At 38.0% G+C, this 24442-nt stretch overlaps 3 protein-coding genes across 3 annotated transcripts; 1 reads left to right on the top strand and 2 right to left on the bottom strand.

Annotated features, from left to right (window-relative positions):
* Window positions 1-2870: 2870 nt before the first annotated feature.
* LOC131773573 (delta and Notch-like epidermal growth factor-related receptor) lies at window positions 2871-14838 on the bottom strand. The gene is made up of 6 exons (XM_059089518.2): window positions 13432-14838; window positions 9841-10311; window positions 9651-9733; window positions 7229-7463; window positions 6614-6860; window positions 2871-4109 (listed from the first exon to the last, which is right to left on the bottom strand). Exons 1-6 carry the CDS (start codon window positions 14789-14791, stop codon window positions 3953-3955), a joined length of 2553 nt encoding a protein of 850 aa, XP_058945501.1. The 5' UTR covers window positions 14792-14838; the 3' UTR covers window positions 2871-3952.
* Window positions 14839-16309: 1471 nt separating this feature from the next.
* On the top strand, window positions 16310-17714 carry LOC131773564 (ras-related protein Rap-2a-like). The gene has a single exon (XM_059089511.2). The coding sequence runs from the start codon at window positions 16676-16678 to the stop codon at window positions 17231-17233; it is 558 nt and encodes a 185-aa protein (XP_058945494.1). The 5' UTR covers window positions 16310-16675; the 3' UTR covers window positions 17234-17714.
* A 4614-nt stretch (window positions 17715-22328) lies between these two features.
* Window positions 22329-23440, bottom strand: LOC131773556 (uncharacterized). Its single transcript, XM_066169222.1, has 2 exons — window positions 22822-23440; window positions 22329-22551 (listed from the first exon to the last, which is right to left on the bottom strand). Exons 1-2 carry the CDS (start codon window positions 23314-23316, stop codon window positions 22351-22353), a joined length of 696 nt encoding a protein of 231 aa, XP_066025319.1. The 5' UTR covers window positions 23317-23440; the 3' UTR covers window positions 22329-22350.
* Window positions 23441-24442: the final 1002 nt, after the last annotated feature.

The raw sequence follows: 24442 nt of genomic DNA, 5'->3' as shown, positions 1-24442 counted from the left end.
GTATAACTAAAAAAATGGCCCAAGTGGTTAAAGTGACGCAACCGCTTAAAATGGTCTGACTGGTTTTTATGGTCCAACCGAATAAAATGGTCTCGCTAGATAAACTGGTCCAACTAGTAGAAATGGTGTAAACAGATTAAAATGGTCCAACTGGTTAAAATGGTAGAATCATTTAAAATAATATTACTAAACTATATGGTCCAACTCCTTAAAATGGTACAACGGGTTACGTTGGTCAAACTGGTTAAAACTATCCAACCAGACACTATGAATTAGTTTGTAGAAATTATCCAACAAGTTTTCATCAATCGTATCTGATTGAACGATCAAACTTGAACTGAGATAATAGTCCTACTTCATGCAGCTTCACTCGAGAATCAACGGACGAAATTGCTCAAAAATCGTCTTTTAAACCAAAATCGGTCGTGTACTCGGATCAAATTGGGTGAATAAATTGTCCTGGAAAAAAACAGGACAATTGAAGGACATAAACCTGTATTGGGATAAGGTTAGACTCGGAAATCAGTTAAAGAATATCACTGGTAACCGCTCTTGTCTGTTGGTCAGATGTTATTCTACTCTGTCAATTGCAAAATAACATTTTGCCCGTAAATTGTAAATTATATCCCTGCAGGAAATAACTTTTCTGTAATGTTTTCTGTTTTCACTTTTGTCTTAACTATTTTTTTCACTGCGTAAAAGTGATGAGCTCATGTTGGTGTGCCTCCGATCTCTAGCTGATACTAACCGATATTACCGGTTTCCACTTCTTCACTTGCATTCTTAAGCACCACAGAAAGTAGGTGATTCCTTAGCTTTTCGATCGAAGTGAGCTCTCTTAGTTGGCACTTAATCTGCATAGCAGTCTCCTTGATATCAGATCACTCTTGTTAGTCTATTTCCCTTCCTTCGTCAATTTACACAGAATGATGCTTACAGGACTGCAAATGATCACGTTGAAAAGCCGGAAAGGACCGGAATGGCCTGTATTTCTTTTTACTAAAAAAGTGAATGAATACAGAAGTTAGAGAAATCAAAAAACAAACAATAAAAATGAACAGCTTGTATTTCCAACAGGGAAAGCTTGCAGTGTAAAGTATGAACGTTTAGAACATGGGTGTGAGTTACAACCCATACATTGTTGAGAAGGGAGAGAAGAAATGCAGAATTGTAGATCCTGAGAAAGAAGTTGCCTAAGCCTCTTTGTCGAGGTTTATTAGCAGCTTGATTTTTTATTCTTGTTCTGACGCTTATTTCATGTAAGAACTACCGCAACAGCGGGAACCACGCACATTTTCTGCCACAGCGAACCACACATTCCACTATACACCAACTTACCATTTCAGTTTATGAAACGTTAGGATTATTTGTAATACGGGATCATTCACAGTTCAATATATAGTTTATTTCTAGTCCAGGGTCATTTGCAGAGCTGTTCTTTTAACACTAATCTAACAAGGTCACTTTCTAAATCACCAGTTAAGGTATCAGAAGGAAAAAAATTCTTTTTTTTCAATTTCGTAAAAAATTGACATCTAATAATAAAAAAGAAAGATCTATCAACTTCTGAAAATGTTATTTTGGTATCTTTTTTACTTCAGGAGATATAAAGCAAAAAGTAATTTGAAAGTAGAACGGAAGGCGCGGGATAGATGACACTTCATGTCAACTTATTCTGGTCACCTAATGAACGTTTTTCACTTTTGATTTACAATGCAAACCGCAAAGTTTTGAACAGTTCCGAAATAGTTCAATCGCTATCAAGTCTACTTACATCAGTTCTTTCCGAAGGCTAGAGAGATTGTCCTCGTATTTCAAATATTGTTTTCAAGCTGTTATCATGTCCGAAAGCGATAAGTCCCTCTCGCCACTCCGGAAAAAGGAAAATTTATTCGCAGTTTGCATTGGAAAAGAAATATTGCTCACTAGTGTCAAGAGATTTAGTTGCCAGACTCTATTTCTATCGAAGTTGCCGTAGGCATTAGTTCGATAAAAATATCGCCGACAGTCCATCATCTTTCACGTAGCATTGCACTTCGTGCATCGATCGTCGAGGTGCGTTATGTTTCCAGTGTAGCTCTCCTTCCTCTGCCTCACCTCTTTCCTCCTCTTTTTGCTAGGTGAAGCACCTTCCATGTCGCTTAACCTTCTCGACCTGACTCCTTACAAAATGGATCAAAGTGTGTTCGCTCTTTGCCTTTTAGCACGCATCATCGTCGACAAGCAATGCAGTGTCAAACGGCTTGCTCCAATATGATTGGGTAACAGCCTTCACGAGCGTGAAGAGGAAATGCGTTTGTGTAAGATAGCACCGACGGTCCTAAAAAGTCCAAGTCGCTTTTTCTGGTTAAGTGTTTTGGCTTGAGTTCTGATCTGAGTTTATTCTCTGCTGATATTCCGTCAATTTTCGTGAAATTTGGAGATAACGTCGGAAGTATAATGTACCCCAAAAGCGTGTCCCGGATTTTCGATTTTTTCTTTCTTTCTTGAGATATAGCGTCTACAATGAAAACTTTGCTCAAAAGCGTTACTTTGAGGGTAAAAAATGATAAGAAAATTAACGGGGCGTTAGAATGTAAATTCCAGACACGCCTTTTTTTGATTCAGATCACGTTTTAATAAAGAAGAAACGTTTTGATTGGAATGCGTCGTCAAAAAAACTTATCTTGTAGAACGTCTCAGCTAGAAAGAATAAGCTTCTATTCTGTTCGATGGTGAAAATTATAAAAATAAATTATATATCCTAAACCAGTGTTAATTAAGCTATCAAAAAATGTATACTCGTATAGGGTAAGGCACATAATTTTCGCGCTATCTCAGATTGAACGAAAACGCTTATTTTCCTTCTGTGATACCTTAATTCTCACACATTTTGAAAAAAAGGAACTCTGGTATACATCCAGCAGTGATTTTTTTATTAAGTGTACAAAATGCATTTCAATGTACATGCCAAAAAACGATCAAAATTCATGATAAAATCATGCAACTATAAACACGAGGTTGACAAGTGATACAAGCAATTGGTTTTGTGTTTTCCGAATACCTACTTAACTTAATCAAGAAGAAGTATTCAAATGCTAGGAACGTATTTGAGCTGCACCTATAATGACAAATGCCACTCCTCAGACGTAATAAACTTTTTTTTAAGTTTGCAGAAATTTAACTTAGCTTTTCACTAAGAAAATATGACATCCCCGGCGAAGAAGCTAAAACATTGAAAATAAAAGGTCAAATGAAATAAAATCAATCACCGAGAGAAGACATGACAGTAAGGTTGTAAGTCACAATATGCAGTTCTTATAACACTAAGACTCATGTTCACGCAGATGGAAAACTAAAAGAATTGGATTTTTGTTAATGCCATTCAGAAGCTAAGTAATACAAACATGTTCCAAGTGTAGTAAATAGCAAATACTTCTGCATTTTTCCGTTGGATCTGTTCCTCGAGATTCGGAGAAAAATAAGCTTACTTATGGGGAACTTTTTCCTTCCTATTTACAGTAAACTTTCCCCCTTGACACCATATACATGTAGTATCACTAGATGCCACTTATATCTACCAAGGAGACACTTTCTTTTTTCTCAACTGATCAAAGCATCTGAGGAATCCAGTCAACATGATTCAAAGCTAACAAATAATGGAAAGTGTGGTTATTTCATCCTTTTAACAACTCCTTTTTTCAACATGTACTACAATAGAATCCCAGTAACTCTAACTCAGCAAGGGAGTTCTCTTATTATAATAACGTACATGTACATAACAATACCTTTCTAAGGAAATAGTGTAGAGACAAACCTTTCTGTATTTCTTGTATCCAAATTTAAAAATGTATATTCTACGCAATTATCTACATAAGGGGGTTTAAGCGATTTTCATATTACTATTTACAAGTAAAATTCAAGCAGGGGCCGTGAAACTATCCACATATGAAGCTAATATTCCAAGGTCACTTCACACTCTGCGGGATTTAACAGGGTTTTCAGGATTAAATCGTCCAGAGTATGCCATGTTATGATAACCACCACTAGTGCGATACATGGACTTGGGAGTAGGGGCAACGGCAGTGAGTAGATCAGCACTCAGATCTTCTATCAGCTGATTCTCGCCTCTGTTAAAAGAAAAATCCAGCAAATTATTGCAGCTACATTCTTGGTTATATTATATTGAAATATTGTGTATATACTTAATTCTTAGATCTAGTTTGATATTATAGTTAATACAAATTTCTATAGTTAAGTCAAGTACATTTATAATTAAATGATGGCATGAATAATTAAGAGTCACTTTCACCAGCAACTGTATTAAGATCTGTCTTTATAAAGATAAGTCAAATTTCATCAAAGCAATAACTATGACTGGCAACTGCTCACAGCCTGACAAAAAAGTTTTCTCAACTACCCCTTTTCATTCTCGTAAACTATGTTTGCAATTTTTCATTTTGTTAAATTGAAGGAAGATGGAAGTGGCAAAATGCATTTAGCAGTTACTGCGCAAAAATAGCAAGAATTTCTATTTCTCATCTTTTAAACCTATTTGGTTAAGTTTTTTATGGAAGTGTTTGTACAAAAGAGCTAAGATCCATGTGGAGTTTCAAGTAGACAAGTTTTTCAGCTAAATACGTGTATGATTGCATAGATTATGAACCAATGATCTTTAATCATTCCTTGTTCAAAATAACTTGACGGTGAACAACATAGTGGACAACGCAGTAACTTAGAAATTTCACAAAGGCTTTGTTGCATATTGCAATAATAATAATAATAATAATAATAATAAAACAACAATCTAAGAAAAGCGACATTCAGTAGAACACTCTTCCAGATGTACACACCGAACAGTTTTACTCTCAGTTGTACCGTTGAACACCAGGAATGGACAAATTGCATTATAATTAAGCACTTATATGACAATGCTTGCCTACTAGGGCAAGGAATCTGTGTGCGATATTGGTGCTGACGTTTCTGCTGAATGGGGGGTTGTACCAGAGTATTTTGTTCTGTTGTCTGTTTTTTCGTTTGTTAGTCGTGGGTGGTTCGTAGTGTAGAGTGTACCGGTATCCGCATTCGTCGGCTGCTTTTGGTATGGTGGTATGGTATGGGCCCTAGAAGACAAGCACTTTCCAAAAGACCACAGTCTTAGAAAAATCTTTAATCGTAAAAAAATCAAGATCAGTTACAGCTGCATGAATGGCACGAAACAGATCGTCGACAAAGACAACAAACGTATTCTATATTCATCCAAACACATCAATGACACCGCCGATAACACCAACACAAAAGACACCAAAACTTGCAACTGCCGATAGAAGAACACACACTGCCTCAAATCATCTCTTATCTACCAAGCCACCGTCACACGTAAGGACAACAGTACCAATGAAACATACATTGGACTTACAGAAAACGACTTCAAGACTAGATACAGAAACCACACCGCATCATTCCGACACACAAAACACAGGAAACTCTACCGAACTCAGCAAAGATATCTGGATTCTTAAAGAAAATAACATAAACCACTTTATTTCAAAGCGTATCCTTTCATCAAGATCACCCAACAACAGCGCAAACAAAAGATGCAACCTCTGCTTCGTAGAAAATTACTCATCATCCGCCGACCCGAATTATCATCACTCAATAAACGTGATGAACTGGTGTCCTCATGCCGCAACAGAAACAAAGCGTTACTGCGTAACAATTGAACTAAGCATCTAAATTAAGCGACACGCCTGTTATGCAAATTTGTAAAGTACATAAGCGATGGTATGAATATTCTTAACAATAAAATCCCGTGATGAGTGAGCAATCACGAAACAGGCTTGTAGGGATGAAAGTATAGTCTCTCTGTTTTTTCCCCTATCGCAGCATATATCTCGCTCTACACCTACGTATCGAGCACTGTAAAACGGAAAAAATATATATATATATATTTTTTTTGTTTGTTTTGAAATTGTCATGATTGGCTTAAGATTTCAGTTTCTAACAACTTCTTATACATAAAGTACCAGGTATTTTGAGCATAAACAAGGAAGCATACTCCGCTGTCATTGTTCACATTCTACAAAATATGTTCATTTTATGATTCCAAGTTGCCTGGACGAAATTATGAAGTTCTGCCTTATTGTTTAGCTTGGCTTTTGTTTTGTAACCTTGCTGACATGGACATGGTGTAATATTCCACAGTTAGAACACTTTTTAATGTTGCAGCTTTGAGTTTACAAGCTACAGATTTTCTTTCAAAATGGTTCAACAGAATGGGGAAATGGTAGTTTGGGTGATGAATGACCCCTAAAACAAATGTACGTTAAAAAAATTCAATATTGAAGAATTTCTGGTCATTATTTTGATGGCACCATGCAAAGGCCGGTGCAAAACAATGTAAGTATGCACAGTGACTCTCAAACAATAAGATATTGTTTGATGTGAATTATGCATGCATCATTTATCACCCTTTTGATGAGAAAACAAAAGATATATAGATATAAATGTATATCTTTAATATAAATTTTCAAATTGCAAAGTTTTTTAAAACAGATATATATATATATATATATATACATGTATACATGCATTTAACAAACAAACCAATTAGAAAAGATTACCAAACACTTACTTGGATGAATACTTTTTGCCTGGTGAAGGAATTGCTCTTCTGCACTTCACGCAAACCACAACAGCAGCTGCAATAAGGCCTAGGACAGCACATACAGATGATACAGTTACAGCAATATTTCCTGAACTATGTGTGTCTTCATCTTCCTCTGGAGCACTGCTATCCTGAACAGAGCCCCCATCAGTGACATTGATGGCACCACATGATGACACATCACTAAGAACCCTCACTGCATAGGAGTTGTAGCCTGGAAAAATAAAAGTTACTAACAGTTTCCAAAAAAGTAAAAGTGAACAATTTTGTTACATTTTCAACAAAGTTGAAAGTTGAAGTAAAAGATGTGTCTGTCAATGTTGGTTACAGTGTTGTGATGCTTCAAATTTAGAGACTCTAATAACTATAAATTATGAAGTCTAGGATATGATCTTCTACTCTACAATTAATAGAGACTCTAAAGATTACCTTTCACAAACATGTTAACATTCATCATTTACCATTATCATGACAAATGCAGCCATCCAAAGTAGGAAAGTAAATTGAACTTGCTTTTATATTGTTGGTGCAGTACTACAAAAGTACTACAAAGAACTACCAGTGTCACAAAAATCAACTTACCCAAGTCTATGACATTCTTGCTCCAGTTAAGAAGAATGTAAAACTGACAAATCAGTTGACGAACTGAATGTTCTTCAACTGGCTTTATTTCCATACTAAGTTCAGCACTGATGCTGTCTCTACACTGGAGCAGTACACTCTCATTCACTATATTCCCTATGTCAAAACTGCAATTGCATGATTTTGCCATGTAGGAAGCTATACCCTGGTTAATGTGTATCATATCCTGGGAGTCCTGGTGAGTAACAAACAAACAAAAATTGTAAATATTATGGTAATAATTCTTTATACTTAATACATGATGATAAATGACAAACAAAAACTTATTCCCCTCCTTTATTCAAATTTGTTAGTTAAAGTAAAATATCCTAGACAATTAAAGAGACTTGAAGAGCAAAAGATATTCAAACTATCCCAATTGAGGCTTTCTTGTACTCGTAACTTTTTGTGGCTACCTCTTCCTGTAGGAGGCAAAGCCACTTATGTCATCAAGTGGGTGCATGATTGCATGAGTGAGTGAGTGCATGAGAGAGTGAGTGCATGAGTGAGTGAGTGCATGAGTGAGTGAGTGAGTGTAACAATAGAATTCAGAGTATCTCAGTAGTTTGACATTAGAGCTAAAACAGTAAATACTTCATTTACTCTCCTACAAGTTATGCCCAAAAAAGCATGGGATAAGGTATTTTTAATGCTCTCAACCAGCTGTTGTATTCTTGTGAGAAACGTGTGGGATCTGATACGGCAATCTTCATGTCCAGGTCCTGATGTTGAAGTCTTGTGCCCACACAAAAAGGGTAGGCTCTGGTGTGGTATATTTTAATGCAACCAACATGATGTTATAGTCTCTCACGAAAAGTGTGGGGTCAGATATGGTATTTTAATGCTTGCAAACTCAAGAAAAGTGAGGAGTCTGATATGGTATCTACAATGTTTTGACCCAGATGCTGTGGTCTCACATGAAAAGTGCAAAGTGTGATGGGTAATTTTAAATTTTTGGGAACTGTTGTTGGAGTCTCAAACCCACATGAAAACCATGGGGTCTGATATGGTATTTTTTAATGCTCATGGCCTGCCGAAAAGTGTGGGGTCTGATATGCTATTTTATTATTTAGGCCAAGATGTTGTGCATCGTCTCATGTGTCTCATTAAAGTTTTGGACCTGATTTTGTAGTCTGAAACCCGCATTTGGGGTCTGATATGGTATACTTAATGTTCATGACCTGATGTTGCAGTATCACAATAGATGTGATCTGCAAATCATGAAAGCTTTGAGGAAATTTTTTCCTTTGAAAAGAAAGCATTTTACCATTTAATTGGCAACTAATGGCAAAAAGAGCCACTAAATTTGCAAAGCAAGCAAGCTGCTAAATGCAATACCTTGTGTTATTATCTATACAGAACGATCAAACAGATGAATGGTGGATCAGCAGAATGGCAGAATATCTAAGACAAGGAACTACTGAATATCCTAAAACACCAAATGCTTTTTTGTATGAAACAAAAGTCTCAAAAAATGGAATTTCAATAAAATTAGAAACTATTTATAATTAACAGGTGAAATTAAAAGAAACATATGTAATCATTGTTGGAGCCCAAAGGATAGGGGAACTGTGAGGCTTTCAAGGTAGCCCCTCTAAATTATTATCATATTACTATTGTTATCATTATTATTTATATTATTACTTTTTACCACTTAATTATTGGTTGAATGTCAATTACATAATATATTCTTGAATCATCTTTCTCTTATGGAACAGGGTACTCATACTTTGGTCTCACTTCAAGAGATAGCTCCAAAAGCTTCCAAAAAGTCACAGAATCACTTACTTTCAGGACACAGTGCCTCACTCAGTTACTTGTTACAATGTTACTCAAGTCAAGGCCATTACAGCCTCTTCTTTTTATCCCACTCTAACTTTAGACCATAAACACTACATAAGTTAAACATAACAGCTTGCTACATGACTGCAAGTCCCAATTTGAAGTTCTGCTGGCTTTAAATGCAAAAAGTTTTTCACCATCTAATTTTGATTATCATACCAGCCTTAAAACCTTTTGATGAACAAGTAGTTTAGTGTTAAACTTGCCACCATAAAGAGTTTGAAGGCTGATGTTTCAAGCATTAGCCCTTCGTCAGAGCAATTGGAAGAATTATGGGTTGTGTGCAGGTTGATACGCAGGAAATGGAGCTACACTATTGGCGGGAGTATGGTGATGCATTGTTACTAAATTACCTGTTATACTTTCCCACTAACACAGCACCACAGTTTCTTTAGAAACTTACCCCTTTCATTCCTTTGATGAACTGGTTGGTAGAGGTGACAAATTAATGAAAACCTTAACTACATTACATACAAGTGACACACAAATTTCAGACCAAATGTTTTTGTCACATTGATAACAAATGTTTGTTATGTAGTACCTCTAGAAGTTTGCAGTCTTCTGTCATTAGCTTGAGAGAAAACTGTCGCTCAAAATGTTTGACTGGTGTTGCTTTTGTAGACCCTGTAAATGTGCAGATACCAATTCAATCAAATCACTTAAGAAACACTTCATACTGCAATTCACAGTAACAAAGAAAACTTAAAATAAAAAGTTCAACCAAACTTTACCTTCACATTTTTTTCCAGAAAACCCATCAGGGCAGATACACTCAAAACCATTCACTTCATCTCTGCATATGCCACCATTCTTACATGGATGAGAAAGGCAGTCATTAATATTAACTGCACAGTTGTAACCTGTAAAACCTGCCTTACAAGAGCACTTGACACTGTGACCTTTGTCTTGACAAGATATGGAATTGATGCACATCATGGGCTCCTGACAGAGGTCTATATCAATTTGGCAGTGATCTCCACTGAACCCCATACCACAATCACATCTGTAACCACCAACTTCATCGATACAACTTCCTCCATTCTGGCAAGGATTGGAAAGACATTCCTTAAGGTTGTAGTCGCATTTGATCCCTGCATATCCAGGTGAGCAATGGCATTTGAAGCCATTTACTTGATCAATACATGTACCATGAGCACAAGGAGAATGTAAACATTCATCTATATCAACTTCACAGTGAGAGCCTAGGAGAAAATAAGAAACACATTACCCTTCCCTGCACTGTCACAGACAGAGATTTCTCATGTGTCATAATTTGCAAGCCATTCCATTTCAAGTTCTTTACAATAATTCTTACTCCCACAGGCAAGAAAACAAAACACCCTCTATGGCTGTTTTGTCTAATCCATGTCACATTCATCTCAGCTACATTTTATTATGACCTCTTGCTCTGCATCAAGTTATACTGTTATCCAGTCCTTTTACAAAAAAATTACAATAAAACCTCAGTTTGAACAGTGAACTTAACCATCAAATCAAAAAGCAGACTTCAGTCTCTATTTTAAATGCTCAGCACATATCAAGTCCAAACCTCTAAGCTGTTGTTGATTTTGTTTGCCTGGGCACATACAAAGTGTCTGCAGCATTTAAAGTGATAATCCAGAAAAACTTTTAAAAGCCCAGAGAGGTACATGTTAAAAAATATATGTACATTATTCTGTTCTGTTATGATCCATCAAATATTTTTGATCAAGCACAATTGCTCAAAACTCAGCACATGACTGAATTTCCCCCAACTAAAACTGGGTGATAGCCAAGAATTTCACCCAAGTGATATTCCCCAACTTTCACACCCTACCTCTGCTACATTATGTCCTTGTTTTAAATTTAATTGGAGATGAGAGAGGGTTTTGCGGTCTTTACAGAAGAGGGGAAATCTTTTTTTGTTCATTCAGTTGCATAAGAGTACACTCAAAAGTAAACATCCCACACAGCATAGAGTAAGCTGTTTGTGAACATTTTTTCATGCACTTTGAAAAAAAATTGAAGGATATTAAACACAATAGCCTCTATTAGGCACATTATCTGTTCCAAGATGCAAACAGTTTTCTGAGAGCATTAAAGGTACAAGTTTAAAATATATACTCATTACTAAAATAATTTATCATTTGAGTATTTGAAAGCCAGGTTTGTTCATTTCCATAATTCATCTCTAATAGCATTGTCCATTGAGAATGTCCAAATAAAGTTTTTGTGTTAGTGGTTCACCAGGATTTGCTAAACAGTGGCTTTAAGTAAAGCTGTCTGCTTACAAGATTGCCTGTTGCAGTGGTACCCTAGAGTAGCACTTTCAATTCTGTTTGCTGAAAACTTTAGCCTAAATATCTAAAAGCAATGTACCCCCAAATTTATACAAAAAGGTCACCAGTTATCTAAGAGCCAATCAAAAGAAAAATATTTCTTTTTTCTTGAAGAGACCTGTGACCCGTCTTTCTTTTGCACAATCTTACAACATTTAGTTCTTCTTTCTCAGTGATAAACCATAAATTAAGGTATTTTATTTCCAAAAAATAACCTAAAAAAAAATTTAAAGCCCTCGCCCTTGCCTGTGACAGGCTTTTAGTTATTGGGATGAGTGAAAGATTGTGCTTGCGAGAGATTGTGGGACTGAGGAAAGAAAAATGTTGGGAGGAAGTAAACTTGTTCAAATTTTCAGTGAAACATATAAGAGTTCTCATTTCTCCCTCAATTTACTCCAGGCCTGTAGATTATTTAAGAGAAAATGTCACCTTTCTTGAAAAAGGTGGCAGTTGTTAAAAAAAAAAAAGCACTGGTTCCTTATAGAGGGAATCAACATTGAGTTTGGCCTAAAGTGGCTCCTAATACCTTGGCCAAAGGAAACATTTCCCTTTTTCAGAGAAAATAAGATGTCTACCTCAAATACTTAGAGAAGATAGTCACATGTTTTTCATTTTGACAAGGAAATTTGACTTGAAATCCAGAAAACACTCTATGATATTTAAAGTGTCACTAAGATGTGACAATAAAACTATGTGCTTACAGTTTTACACTCATTGGGTTGAAGAAAATAAAAAAGGACAAGGGTAACTTCATAGTTGCCATTGATCTAGGTCTTTGATTCCTATGGCTGCAAGCGCAAATCGAAGTTAGTGCAGATGTACAACAAGATCACTCATGAGTGAAATCATGCTTTAACATCATGGGGAATACCTGCTGAAATGAGACTTACTCTGGTCCAACATCCCAGAATGAACAGAAATGCATTGTTTGTTCAAATCCAAGTACTGCTATGTACAGAAAAACCTTCAAGACATTTATCCAAAAATCTAATAACTATATAAGCTGCTAAGAGAAGTAAAAATCAAGCCTAATTAAGATCAATCTAGAAAAGTTTAGCCTTCACCAGGCCAGGGCAGGTGATTGATGAAAATGTGAGTGTTGATATGAACTGACATATCAACCAATCACAAGATATATTTAAGAGCTGGTGTGTTAGAGGAGAGTTTTTAAAACAACACTTTTAAGTTGTTGTTTCACGGCCATTTCCCTACCAACCATGACCACCATTTGCTGCCAGTCTACTCCTTCATTTCTCTCCACTGACTGAAAACCAAGAGCAGCCTGCTTTTTCTCATAAGCAAGAATATATACCTTTATATCAAATTAGGTTCACTTTCCATTCAATACCTTCAATTTACATGAGCTGTGGTATTGTCAAAAAGCAACAAAAACAACAGCATTCAACTGGTAATAATTAATACAAATTATAATACCAACATCTCTTTTGTTAATTCAATGAGTTACCTGTTGATGTGAAATATGAGCCATTGAAAAAACATACCCTTACAGCTCATTACCACTAAACAAGAATGTTGAACTTCACATTTTTTTTGCAAACTTTAAGTTACTATTTGGCTAGAGCCAATGAATGAATTTTTCAGCATAATCTGAGTCAAATTTTGTTTCAGATTAATCCTCTAACAAATGCATCAATTATGCTCTAAGGGATTGCACAAAATGGCTTATTGGCAGGTGTAACTTATGAATTGGGTTTATGGGCCATTTCAAAGACTCCAAACAGATGGAGTTTTTCATGCATTATAAAGGATTATTATTGTGGATTAACAGGTTCTAGCCACAAAGAGACCCAAAGGTTTCATATTAAAAAATGTCACTCAGACACGTGTGCAAAAACAAAACCATAAAAAAATCAAGCAAGCAGGCACTAGAAATAAGTTTTCTATACTATTCTCAGCTATTCAGGTAACCCTTCGACTGTCAGTTGCTTATGTATAAGAACCCGTACTTAGAAAGTGGGACATACTACATGTTTAATTATGTACCTGTAAACCCAGAAGGGCACTTGCACTGGAAAGAACCAACCCCATCCACACAGCTGCCACCATTCAAACATGGACTTGAAGCACATTCATCAATATCAACTTCACAGCTCCTACCACTGAAGCCCCGTAAGCACTGACACGTAAAGTTGTTCACCTCTGGAATACAGTTACCACCATTTTGACACGGGGAGGACAGACACTTGTCAATGATTTCAGAACAGTCCCGTCCTTTGTACCCTGCCTTGCAAATACATACATGTGTGTTGCCGTCCGTTGAACTCTCAATGTTTTGACACAGAGCGTTATTTTTGCAAGGTTTCGAGAAACAATAGTCTACTTTTTCGCAAAAGTGTCCTCGAAATCCACCGCAACATTTGCAACGGAAGTCGGGTAAACTGAAGTTTGTCGAGCATTGGCCTCGGCCAGAGCACATTTCACTAGTGGATGAAGGCCTACAATTGTTTTCTTTCACACTAACATTCAGTCGCAAGCCGAAGTCGCAGCGGAAAGTAGAGTCTATGTTAGCAATAAAATAATGCTTTCCAATATTCAGTATGTCTAAGCCCACAGAAACACTATCCATGGATTTATTTACAAGTGGAATGCCATTGCTCTCGTTACAGGTTAGGAATGCATTAGCTTCGTTTGTAGTAACGACGCGATGCGGTACAAATCCATCGACATAAGCCAAAATTTCCTCATCGGCAGTGAAATTAAGAGTGTCTCCGACTTGAATCTGCAAAGGCTTTAGCTGTACTTCCACAAAAGTATCGTACACGTCTGCTTCCGTATCATTCTCACCACCAAAACACGAATGACTTGTGCTACAGATACTGTCGCCATATCCCCAGATTATCGGTATAATAGCGGAACGATTTCGCCAGCAAGGCTTTTCGTCACATCGTGAAGTGCACTCCATAATGTCTATTTTATGAATCTCACAATGACGGCCATATGTGTCGTCTCGGCATACGCATTTGTATCCGTTGATTTCATCAACACAGAGAGCACCATTCTTGCAAGGTTGAGAAGCGCATTCATCTTCATCAATATCGCACAATTTTCCTGTAAATCCTGGAGTACAGTAACACTTTGGGGTGCCAGCTGTAAGACTGCAAACACCATTAACGCATAGGTTTACTGGGCAATCAGTAGACCGAAATTCACACGCCGGACCACGAAATCCGACTTGACAACTGCAAGTGAAGTAAGAGCCATTCCTTAGACAAGTTCCAGCATTCCAACAAGGATTCGAAGCGCAAGGATCGTTTAACGCAATTCCTAGGTTTGCTTCAGACCATGAAATGTACTTTAAAACAACGAGATGCCAAATACACAGGGCTCTTCCGATCGCATACATTTTCTCATTCGCTATACGATCTCAAGAATCGAGTTTTTGAAAAAAATTAAAAAAGTACAACGCGTGGTTAAACAAAGGATTGTCATGGAAGCAATGGACATTGTCCAATCAAGTTGTCGATGGCTCATTGGATTGACCAATCATGAAAGCTGAATGAGCGGTTAAATTTCTGTGGTTAAGACAGCTGGATTTCGCATGTGTTCTTGGCGTGTGCTGCTGAACTTCTTTGTTGTTGTTGCTGCAGGTAGTGTATTTTTTAACTTCTTTTTTCTTTTCTCTTTTGAAATGTGTTCAATTTTAATACTGACACGTGCTCACTTTGAACGTCCTGCAACGCATAGTTAATAAAGTCCGCACGCTGGAAACAACCATTCCAAATCTTTTGAGGCACTAGATATAGATCTGAATCCTTTGTTTGTAAAATGTTTTTCTAAGTCGCTTGAAGTCCAGTTGTACTGTGTGAACAACCACTCGATATTTCCTCATGTGATTTATTTCTAAGAAGATTCTGGCTGGGGAGAGAGATTTTTTTAACATTGGGAGCTTGACCTCCTTATCGTTTAATAAGACTCCTGAACTGCACTGCACCTTCACCTTACTTACAATCAGTAAGCGCCTAACACCCCCCCCCCCTCACCCCCCCGCCAACAAACACTCGCACGCACCCACCCACGCAAGATCTTCCACGGCCAAGTTTCAATGTTCTCGCCCTCCTACATTTGAAGAGAAAGGCGCGGTTGACTGAACCTCTTCTCCCCGTCCCTCCCCGTTTAAAACCCGAATCCAAGGGAAAGATTTAGTTTCCTTTAAACAAGATGCTGACAAGAAAAATGCGAAAAATAAAAAATGAATGAATAGGTGTGCGTGCGTGTGTATATTTTAAGGTTAAACTAATCGATAAGAGAGAAGAAGAGAGAAGAGAGTTTTTTATTTCTTTTATAAAATGTATCATGAATTGCGTGCGCTCGTACCGATGACGTAGGTTGCGTGCATTATATCTCAACAGTGCACTCGTGGCCGGCGCGTGCTTTATGGAAATACAAGAACTCGTTCTGACCAATCACGGCGCATACATTTCTTTGAACATTTTATTATTAATTTATATTATAAGCTTAGTTATGCACGCATTCTGATTGGTTCTCACTTATGATCTATTGGAGGACAGACGTATAGATGACGTCATCATTAAAACTGTTTTTAATTCTTTAGTATCTAAAACAAATAGACAACTGTGTTACAGCCTTAGTAAAATCTGTTTTACAACTGGGTAACAACGTCTCCTCTACAAAATATAGTATAAAAGCGAAGCAACAAAGATTAGAAGAAGTACTAATCTGCTCATGGGTATCTCTCTTCTTTAGTGAAGAGGATTGAGTATCTAAAGCTGCCTTCAGAAGACAAAGGGGCACTTCCTCGGACAATACTCATGAGCGAAACCCGATGCATTTTCCACGACTTAAGATGGTCAACTTACCGTAAAGCTAGGAAAAATTTGTAGGAGATAAAAGTGCAGTCAAAAATCGGTCGTTGTAGCACTAATTTGCGCCATCGGTGCCCAAAACTAGCATTCATTAAGTTCACAAAAAATGCCATCTAACGTGAAGGACTTCGAGTGAATTACGTTACCCAGAAACCATTGGTGAAGCGTCGACGCCCATACGGATCTGCATTATTCAGACTAGCAATACTCGGCGAGAGTGGGAAGTTCGTCATAGTGCAGTACGTAAATTTTGTGAGAAAATTCAGTAAGTATTCGATGAATGTCACAAAATCGTAGTTTCCGAAGCGTTTTAAAGGGCGACTGTTGTGCATTTGAACAGCCTCTATCTAGTGGATTTGTTGGGTTTCAAACTGTCGCTGCCATATCTTCTTATCCTCCTGTGTATGACTATGAACATGAAAGAATACAAAGTCGTCGTTTTGGGTTCAGGTGGTGTTGGAAAAAGTGCACTTACAGTGAAGTTTGTTACGGGACAATTTGTTGAAAAATATGACCCAACTATTGAAGATTTCTATCGAAAGGAGATCGACGTTGACCACAATCCCTCCATCTTGGAAATTTTAGACACTGCTGGCACTGAACAGTTCGCTTCAATGAGAGATTTGTACATCAAAAATGGTCAAGGATTCCTTCTAATATATTCTCTTTTAAACCGGCAAACGTTCACTGATTTAAAGCCGATGAGGGATCAGATACTGCGTGTGAAAAATGCAGACAGTGTGCCACTGATACTTGTTGGAAATAAAAGTGACATGTTTGATGAACGAGAAGTATCTGCAAACGAAGCGAAGCTTTTAGCGGAAGAATGGGGCTGTCCACACTTCGAAACCTCTGCGAAGAGCAATACCAATGTTGACGAAGTATTCACTGAGATTGTTAGACGAATGAAAACCACACAGAAAAGTTCTTCGAGTAAACGAGGTTGTTGTGTTGTTCTCTAACGGTGATGGACATGTCGTCCAAGTGGCGGAATCAAGTTTGGTTAAGACGGCATATTCGTCTTTGTCGTGGCAAATGCGTGTGGAGATAAGGAGTGAACCGTATAATTTGCTGATACAGGAAAATAAGAAGAGGAAGCCATAATGTAAGCTTTTTAGAAGTTAGAGTGTCAAATTCTTTTCTCATATATTTTTTAAGTAGATGACATTGAAAAGAATAGTTTCCATACATGGTTATGAATTTTGTCAATACGAATTAGTAGTTGTTTCCGCGATTTTTGTATGTAGGTAGAATGTTTTATCAAAGCCAATTTGGTTCATGTGAACCTGAACCGAGAGAACTAGGTTTAACATCAAATCGAGTCCATTAATTTGGTAGTGTATGAGAGCTTTTTTACAGTGACCAAAAATTCCATCATCTACATATAACATTGCTGTAATGTATGAAGTTTTGAAATAAATTTACACTAGGGAGGTTTTCGTGTGTTGCCTTAATTTCTTTGTACTATTTATTGTAGTATCTGGTGAACTATGTAATTCTTATGCATAATTTGCAATCAGGTGTCAAAAGGTTGATGGTTACACATAAGTTGTGTCTGACTTCAGCATCTTGTCCTAGATGACCTTTGTTTAAAATACTTCACAAATCAGTAGACAATTTTGAGTTAATTTTTTTATTGAGGGTAGTATTAACTTTTTATTTGAAATTTAAGCCAACCTTGTTTTGTCAACTTATTGGTTTTGTGGCCTCAACATATTTTTCTCCAGAAGTTGGTATCTGTGCTTGACACTCAAACCAAGGAGGTCAAAGTTGCCATGAATAGGAGATGAATACACTCTATTCAATGGTTTAACATACAATATGCATGGAATTTGGGAGTTCTGTATTATTCCAACATTTTACTTAAATTCATACATTTTTCATAAAATGAAAACTTAAGAGACATTTTTTTCTGAACACGGGTTCAGTTTTCTTCAATTAAAAAATATTGACATAGTATTAGTTAAACTCTCTTTAAGCTGGACAACCTTTTAACTCTCACTATCATTGTTGAACTCTTTATGTGTTTATGGTTATCAGAAAGCCCCAAGCCACTATATTATGGTCCATTGGCTACACTTTCCTTTAGCTATCACAAACCCCATTTTGTTACAACAAACAAACCTCTTATTTGTAATTTTTTTTGCTTTAAAATGTTCGTCAAAAAATATTGAAAAGCATGGAATTTGTTGAAGGTACAGTAGAAGCCCATAACCTTGAACCTCCCCTGTGAACTTAAACAAGATGTGACTTCCCTTTGGTTTGACCCATTTTTCTAATCATTTGCTATCAGCTATCTCAAACTCGGTTACCCCAAACTCCCCATGAACTCCAACTAGTTTTACTTTCCCATGGCTGAAGTTTACCTGGATAACTATAACAAAGCTGATTGGCACTTCCAACCTTGAATCATGATTGAAACATTTGTGATAACATTTATGAAAACCAGACAATGAAGAAGGATAGGTTCCTGTTTGGGTCCTGGTCAGGTTTACTGATTATGACTCTGATACTCTCGTAGGGTTAAAGAAGCCATCCTAAATTGAAATTCCTAACAAATGGATATGGATGCCTACCATAATAAAGCAGACCTTTGAGGGAACATCTCGGAAGAGGGAATAATTATGAGGACCAAAGGTGCTTCAAAATGTAACACCCAAACTTTAGACCACATCATCTAACAAAGGGCCTTTCTGCACTACAAACAAAACTAGAATTGTCCCCAAAAAATCAAAGGAATAATTTTGTCATGACAAATTTTTGTTTAGTCTGTTGCATCCACACTAGAAATATAAAGGCCATCAAATTCCATTTGTGCCTGATTGGTTTATAAGACTGGCCAGCATGGTTTGAAGAAGGATTATGCCTCCAATTTCCAGGGTTTATCTTAAGTTTTTTAAAATTTTAGAATCCCCAAGTTTTGCAGGAAAAGACAATTTTTTTTATTTTTTATTAAACTTATTATAGTTCAATTACACACTGGTCGCAGCTCTTACGATGAATGAATGACAAGTTTAGCACTTTTTTTGGTAATCAGTCGATTTCATCCAGTTTGGACCTGGGACAAATTTTGTGGGTGGTGCATTTGAAGATTTGTCTGTATCAGCCAAAATTTATCAAGTCCAGACAAACCATCTGCATTTGCAAAATGTTGGTGAGTAAACAACTTTGTCACTGGTGTGAAAAGGCCCAAAGATTTGCAGTTTGGTGGTCAAAATGTCACGATCAATACACGATTGATTAGCCTGACTCATACATCATGAGACAAATGATTAAATGGTTATTCATCTAGTAAACCATGATGAACAACAACATTTCCAATAACATGAAGACACAAGACATTTAGCTAAGCTTCCCCAACCAAACATTCTTAGAAATAAAAAGCAAATATTACTTGATTGGGCGATAATAAGAACATGATTCCTTAATAACTGTTAACATAATTAATAATATGCAAAAAAAAAATACTCAGTTCTAATTGGTTGAGATAAATGCAGTTTTCAGGTAATTCAATGCAGAAGAGGGTTAATTTGCGAGCAAAACAGTAGCCGTCGTTAGAAGTAGGATCTTTCGCCACGGCAACATCAATATAGCAGCTAAAAGACAGCTCTAACAACGAAAACATTGTATAAAGCACTGCTTTTTGGTTGTCGGTTTGGAAAAAGTGGTGTTTAGAGGGAGAAATTGTCAAGGAAATTGAAAATTACGAGCCGACCCAGCACTTTGCTTGAGCGATTCTACGCCGAAATTAAAAACAAACATGGTCAAACCTCGAAAACGACGATTCTATTTGATTCAAAGGGATTCGATCACAGAATGAACAATGTTTAGCCGGACTTAGAACTTTTTTGCGCCTTAAAAATGTGAAAATATTATTGTATATTATTGTCTTGATCCTACGCGGTTGTTTTGACCGAACGCACGGTTTGAGTAAATTATTTCATTACTTGTTAATTTTTTCAAAGACCACAAATTGCACTCGCTCTACAGGCTCGTGCAATTTTGTTAGTCTTTGGAAAAAATTTACTCATGTTATTTATTCCAAATTGCACTAGAAATCATGTGATACTAAGTGAAATTCGACACCAATCTCAATAACTCAATCCTCCACTAATGCGAACCACTGTATAAGCAAGGACAATCTAAAAGTAGAATCTTTGCCAGTGTCACTCAAAATCTAGTTATGGAAACAACAATCAGGTTCCTGTTGGATGTGTCTAATATATTAATTACTGGGATACCTGTGGTAGCCCAGTCATAAAATGCCTTTGTTTTTCTGTCGTCTTTTTTTTTTCCTCCGCCACAAAATGGAAAAATTGCGCTATAGTACCCAGTGATCATTGGGCCCTCAACACCATGACAACTAACTGTGATCCAATGAGGTGTTCACATGCTGACACGCATGTTATTTTGATGATGATTGACGTTGTCATGCATGGACAGGGCCGGGTCACATGACAAACCACGAGATTTTTTTTGTCATGAAACTCATTAGTCCGTCGTTTTGTATTTCAACGTGTTTGGATTACGATCCCCTGGAGCATTATGGCGCAAACGCTCAGAATACTTACAGACGCATATACAAGTTGTATTGTTCGCGGCCAGTCCACGCTAAAAGATGTTATTGAGCGGTAATTTTGGAACGGATTGATTCGCGAACGCTTGAAAGTCATGAAATCCTTGAATGCCTTGTATGCCTTGTATGCCAAGTATGCCAGTGTCTTAGTTGAAAAACGCACACTCGTAGTAAGAAGCAAAATCTGAAATCTGGGTAAAGTTTCCGTACAGCCCCATACTATTGGAAAACAAATCCGTTTTCCCAATGGAAATGTATTGTTTTTGTCATTGTTTTCTCTATTCGAGAACTGAATGCATAATGTAGTATGGGGCTGTGCGGAAATTTTACCAGACTCGCCACCAAGGAACGATCTCGCCACCAACGTACTCGCCACCAAGCGAAGTCTTCTCGCCACCAACCACCAATAAAGGGATAAACTAGAATAAAGTAGTCGAGGAGAGTAGTATGTTCGAACGAGCAAAATTCAAATCGGCCGATACGTTTGTGCGCTTGTCTGTATTTAAATTGTGACCTTCAGCGACGTGTTAGATGTGTTCCGTTCCTAACTCATTGACATCGAAACGTATCGTGTTTGTCTTTTGCACGTAAGCGAGGAGAAATTGCAAAACTCGATGCGAGGAATAAAAACTAACTCGAGAGAAAATGAAACTTCATGGGAAGAAATAAGTGATGAAATGAAACTCGATAGCAGTTGTATTAAAACTAGATGCGAGAAATTGTCAAGTCGGTGCGAGAAATTGTAAGCGTCGATGGACTGAAGCTTTCTAAGGCAACTACAGTTGTTTTCCAAGGAGAGTTAACAGTTAGAACCAATCGATTCCTGAGTTTGTTTGCTTATTTGTATAAAAATTTCGATGTCTGTGATGTTATAAGTTCGAACGAATCGACTCACGAGTTTGTTTACTTATCTGTATGCAAATTTCGACGTCTGTGATGTTGTCAAGGGAACTTATTCAATATTCGGTCGAATTATATTACCCAGTTTCCCCGCGGCAAAATAGCAACAAACTTTATTGAATATTAAATCTAGAAGAGCAGCTCATATGTTGATCATGACTTTTGCAGATGTGGCGGCTCCTAAAAGAGCCATTTTTAGCGACCTGGAAACGTTCTAAAGACGCAACCAGGGCGCGGTGGCTCCTAAAAGAGCCGTTTTTTGATGTTCCAGGTTCTGCTTCAGGTTCTGGTCGCCGGGCCGTTCAGGTAACTGCAGAGTTTGAGAAGGCGGCGGGCAGAAATCTCGTTGCCGTTAAAGTCTTCCCAGTGCTTGAAGATTTTAGATTGAAGCAGCTGGTACTTCTTCCGCTGAATCCTGGACAGCTTCCCGTCTGACACTAGCCTTATCTGAATGGAGACAAGTCTGGCCTCCTGGTGTAGCAGTTCCACCAGCAGGTAGAATGGCAAGTGGACTCTGTTGTTGCTGTTAAGACCGTGGTGCCACGCCTCTATGTCGTTGTTGGTGCGGATCGGCAGCATGAAGACAGACCAACAGGATTGAGGTCACATTGTGCTGGTAATCCAGTTCTCCTCCACGTACAAGGCAAGTGCTTCCAGAGCAGTGGTAGTGGCGCGGTCTCTGAGCCGCTTAAACATCGGCGTAATCTCGGCTTCCGGCAGGAAGGGCAGCGCCATGAGTTTTCTAATGTACTTGTAGGTACGGCTGTCTGCGCGGTAGGCTGGCTCCAATCCCAACTCTTGAACCTTATTGAAAAAAAGGAAAACAAATTTTCAGAGATAAGCCGTTAAGCACTTATTTTTAACTCCGTGTGTTTCTAATTCTATTAGTATAGGTATGCGTTAAGCTTGATTGATATTATTCAGAGAAGAGCCCTTAGAGAAGGACGGTAGGTAGGTATGGGTTTAATTGAAATTATTGAAATAATGAAAATAGATTTTTAGAGATATGCTGTTAAAAATTAATATTTTTTCTCGTGTGTGCCTATATAAATTCTTTCTTTAGGTATGCGTTACCTTTCCCCACAACGCTTGCGTCCAGTGAAACAGACATCCCTGCAGTGACACGTTGGGCAGCAGCTCTCTAAAGACTTTCCAGAGAGCTTGTTCAAAGTCCAGAGTGATGCTTGTGACTGCTGGAGGCGAAGGAAGTATTCTCAGCACTTCTTGCAACACTGTACGGTAGTCCCGCTTTCTCTTACCAGACATGAGGACAAACAGCAGAGGAACCTGTTTGGCTTGCTCGCCGCTCCTCACAAAGGCGTTGATGGTAAACAGTTGGGTGAAGGGCTGACGACAGAGTTTAAATGTGCCATCAACGTACCAGTTTTTGGCCAGGACAAGCTGCTGCAGTTGCTGGTTTGTTGCGCAGAGCAAGTGTCGCTTGCTGCGGCTACGGACGTCTCCCTTCAAGAACCCGGCAGGAATATTCTCCTCGGAGATGTCAAACGCCAAGTCGGTGGGGTCTTCGGGTCTCAGCTGCTGTCTTAAGCGGTTCGCGGCTCTGGCCATGTTTTCAGGTTTGGGCAGTGACGGGCATGGATGTTCATATACCCGCTCCTCCAGAAGCACCTCATTGACGATAGCCGAAGCTGGTCTGAACAAGTTCTCTCGTGCTACCTGTGATAAAGAATAACATACAAAATATGAGTGTGTAGGAAATTTGCATATTTTACTCCAACCTTTACTCCTGTGGTCACATCAAATATTTTTCTATTATCTAAGATAATTACAAAGTAAAGTGTGAAACAAGAAATTTCTTCTGATAGGCGGTTCGTATATACTAGAAAACCCCATGCCGTAATTTATTTGAACGAACTTCAAAAAAAGTTTAAAAAAATATATTAACTGCACCTGTTTCACGCGAGACTGGATCTGGGTGGAAGCAAGGACACCAAATTCACCGGGGTGGTTGTGGCCATGCATTCCCGCGAAGAATGCACCGTCCTGCTGAATAACGGATGCTTTACACCTGTGGTCTTTTCGGCGTACGGTGCACTGCCAGTCGATGGTTCCGTTTGGTCCTCTTTTGCGGATGTTGAAGGTGTAACCAGTGTTGGTCACCAGCTTCGTGTTCCCTCTTATAGTTCCCTCCAGGACAAGATGGTAAGTCGTCTCGATTGAGTACAGACAAGCGAACAAACTTATCAGCCGAACATCCTACTCTCCTCGACTAATCTCTTTATTGGTGGTTGGTGGCGAGAAGACTTCGCTTGGTAGCGAGTACGTTGGTGGCGAGATCGTTCCTTGGTGGCGAGTCTGCTTGGTGGCGAGGTAACTGGATACCTCACAGGCGACCCAAGCTCACGCCTCGAGAAAAAGCCGACGATCAATTCAATTCACGCGTTGTGTGACTCGGTGTTAAGCTACGAGAGGAACCGTTGAAAATTTGAACACGTCATAAGGAATAGTATAGGGATCGAAATATGGTCGATTTACAACGATAAATATTTCGAAATAAGAACATTTTTCTTGTAAAATCAACAAAACCCACTCATACCCTGTGTATCTAGTGTAGTTTCTGGCGATTTCTGCCGTTTTAATCTTGCTTTACCATCACTGTTATTCACATCATCTACTTTTATTACGTTGGTAAAATTTGTACAGAAATCACACCAACCAACTCGTGCGCAAAGTA

The sequence above is a fragment of the Pocillopora verrucosa genome, chromosome 6 (genome assembly GCF_036669915.1).
Source record: "Pocillopora verrucosa isolate sample1 chromosome 6, ASM3666991v2, whole genome shotgun sequence".
In the NCBI taxonomy this organism is placed as follows: Eukaryota; Metazoa; Cnidaria; class Anthozoa; order Scleractinia; family Pocilloporidae; genus Pocillopora; species Pocillopora verrucosa.
Note: the sequence above shows the minus strand (reverse complement) of the source record. Positions and strands in the feature narration are given on the sequence as shown.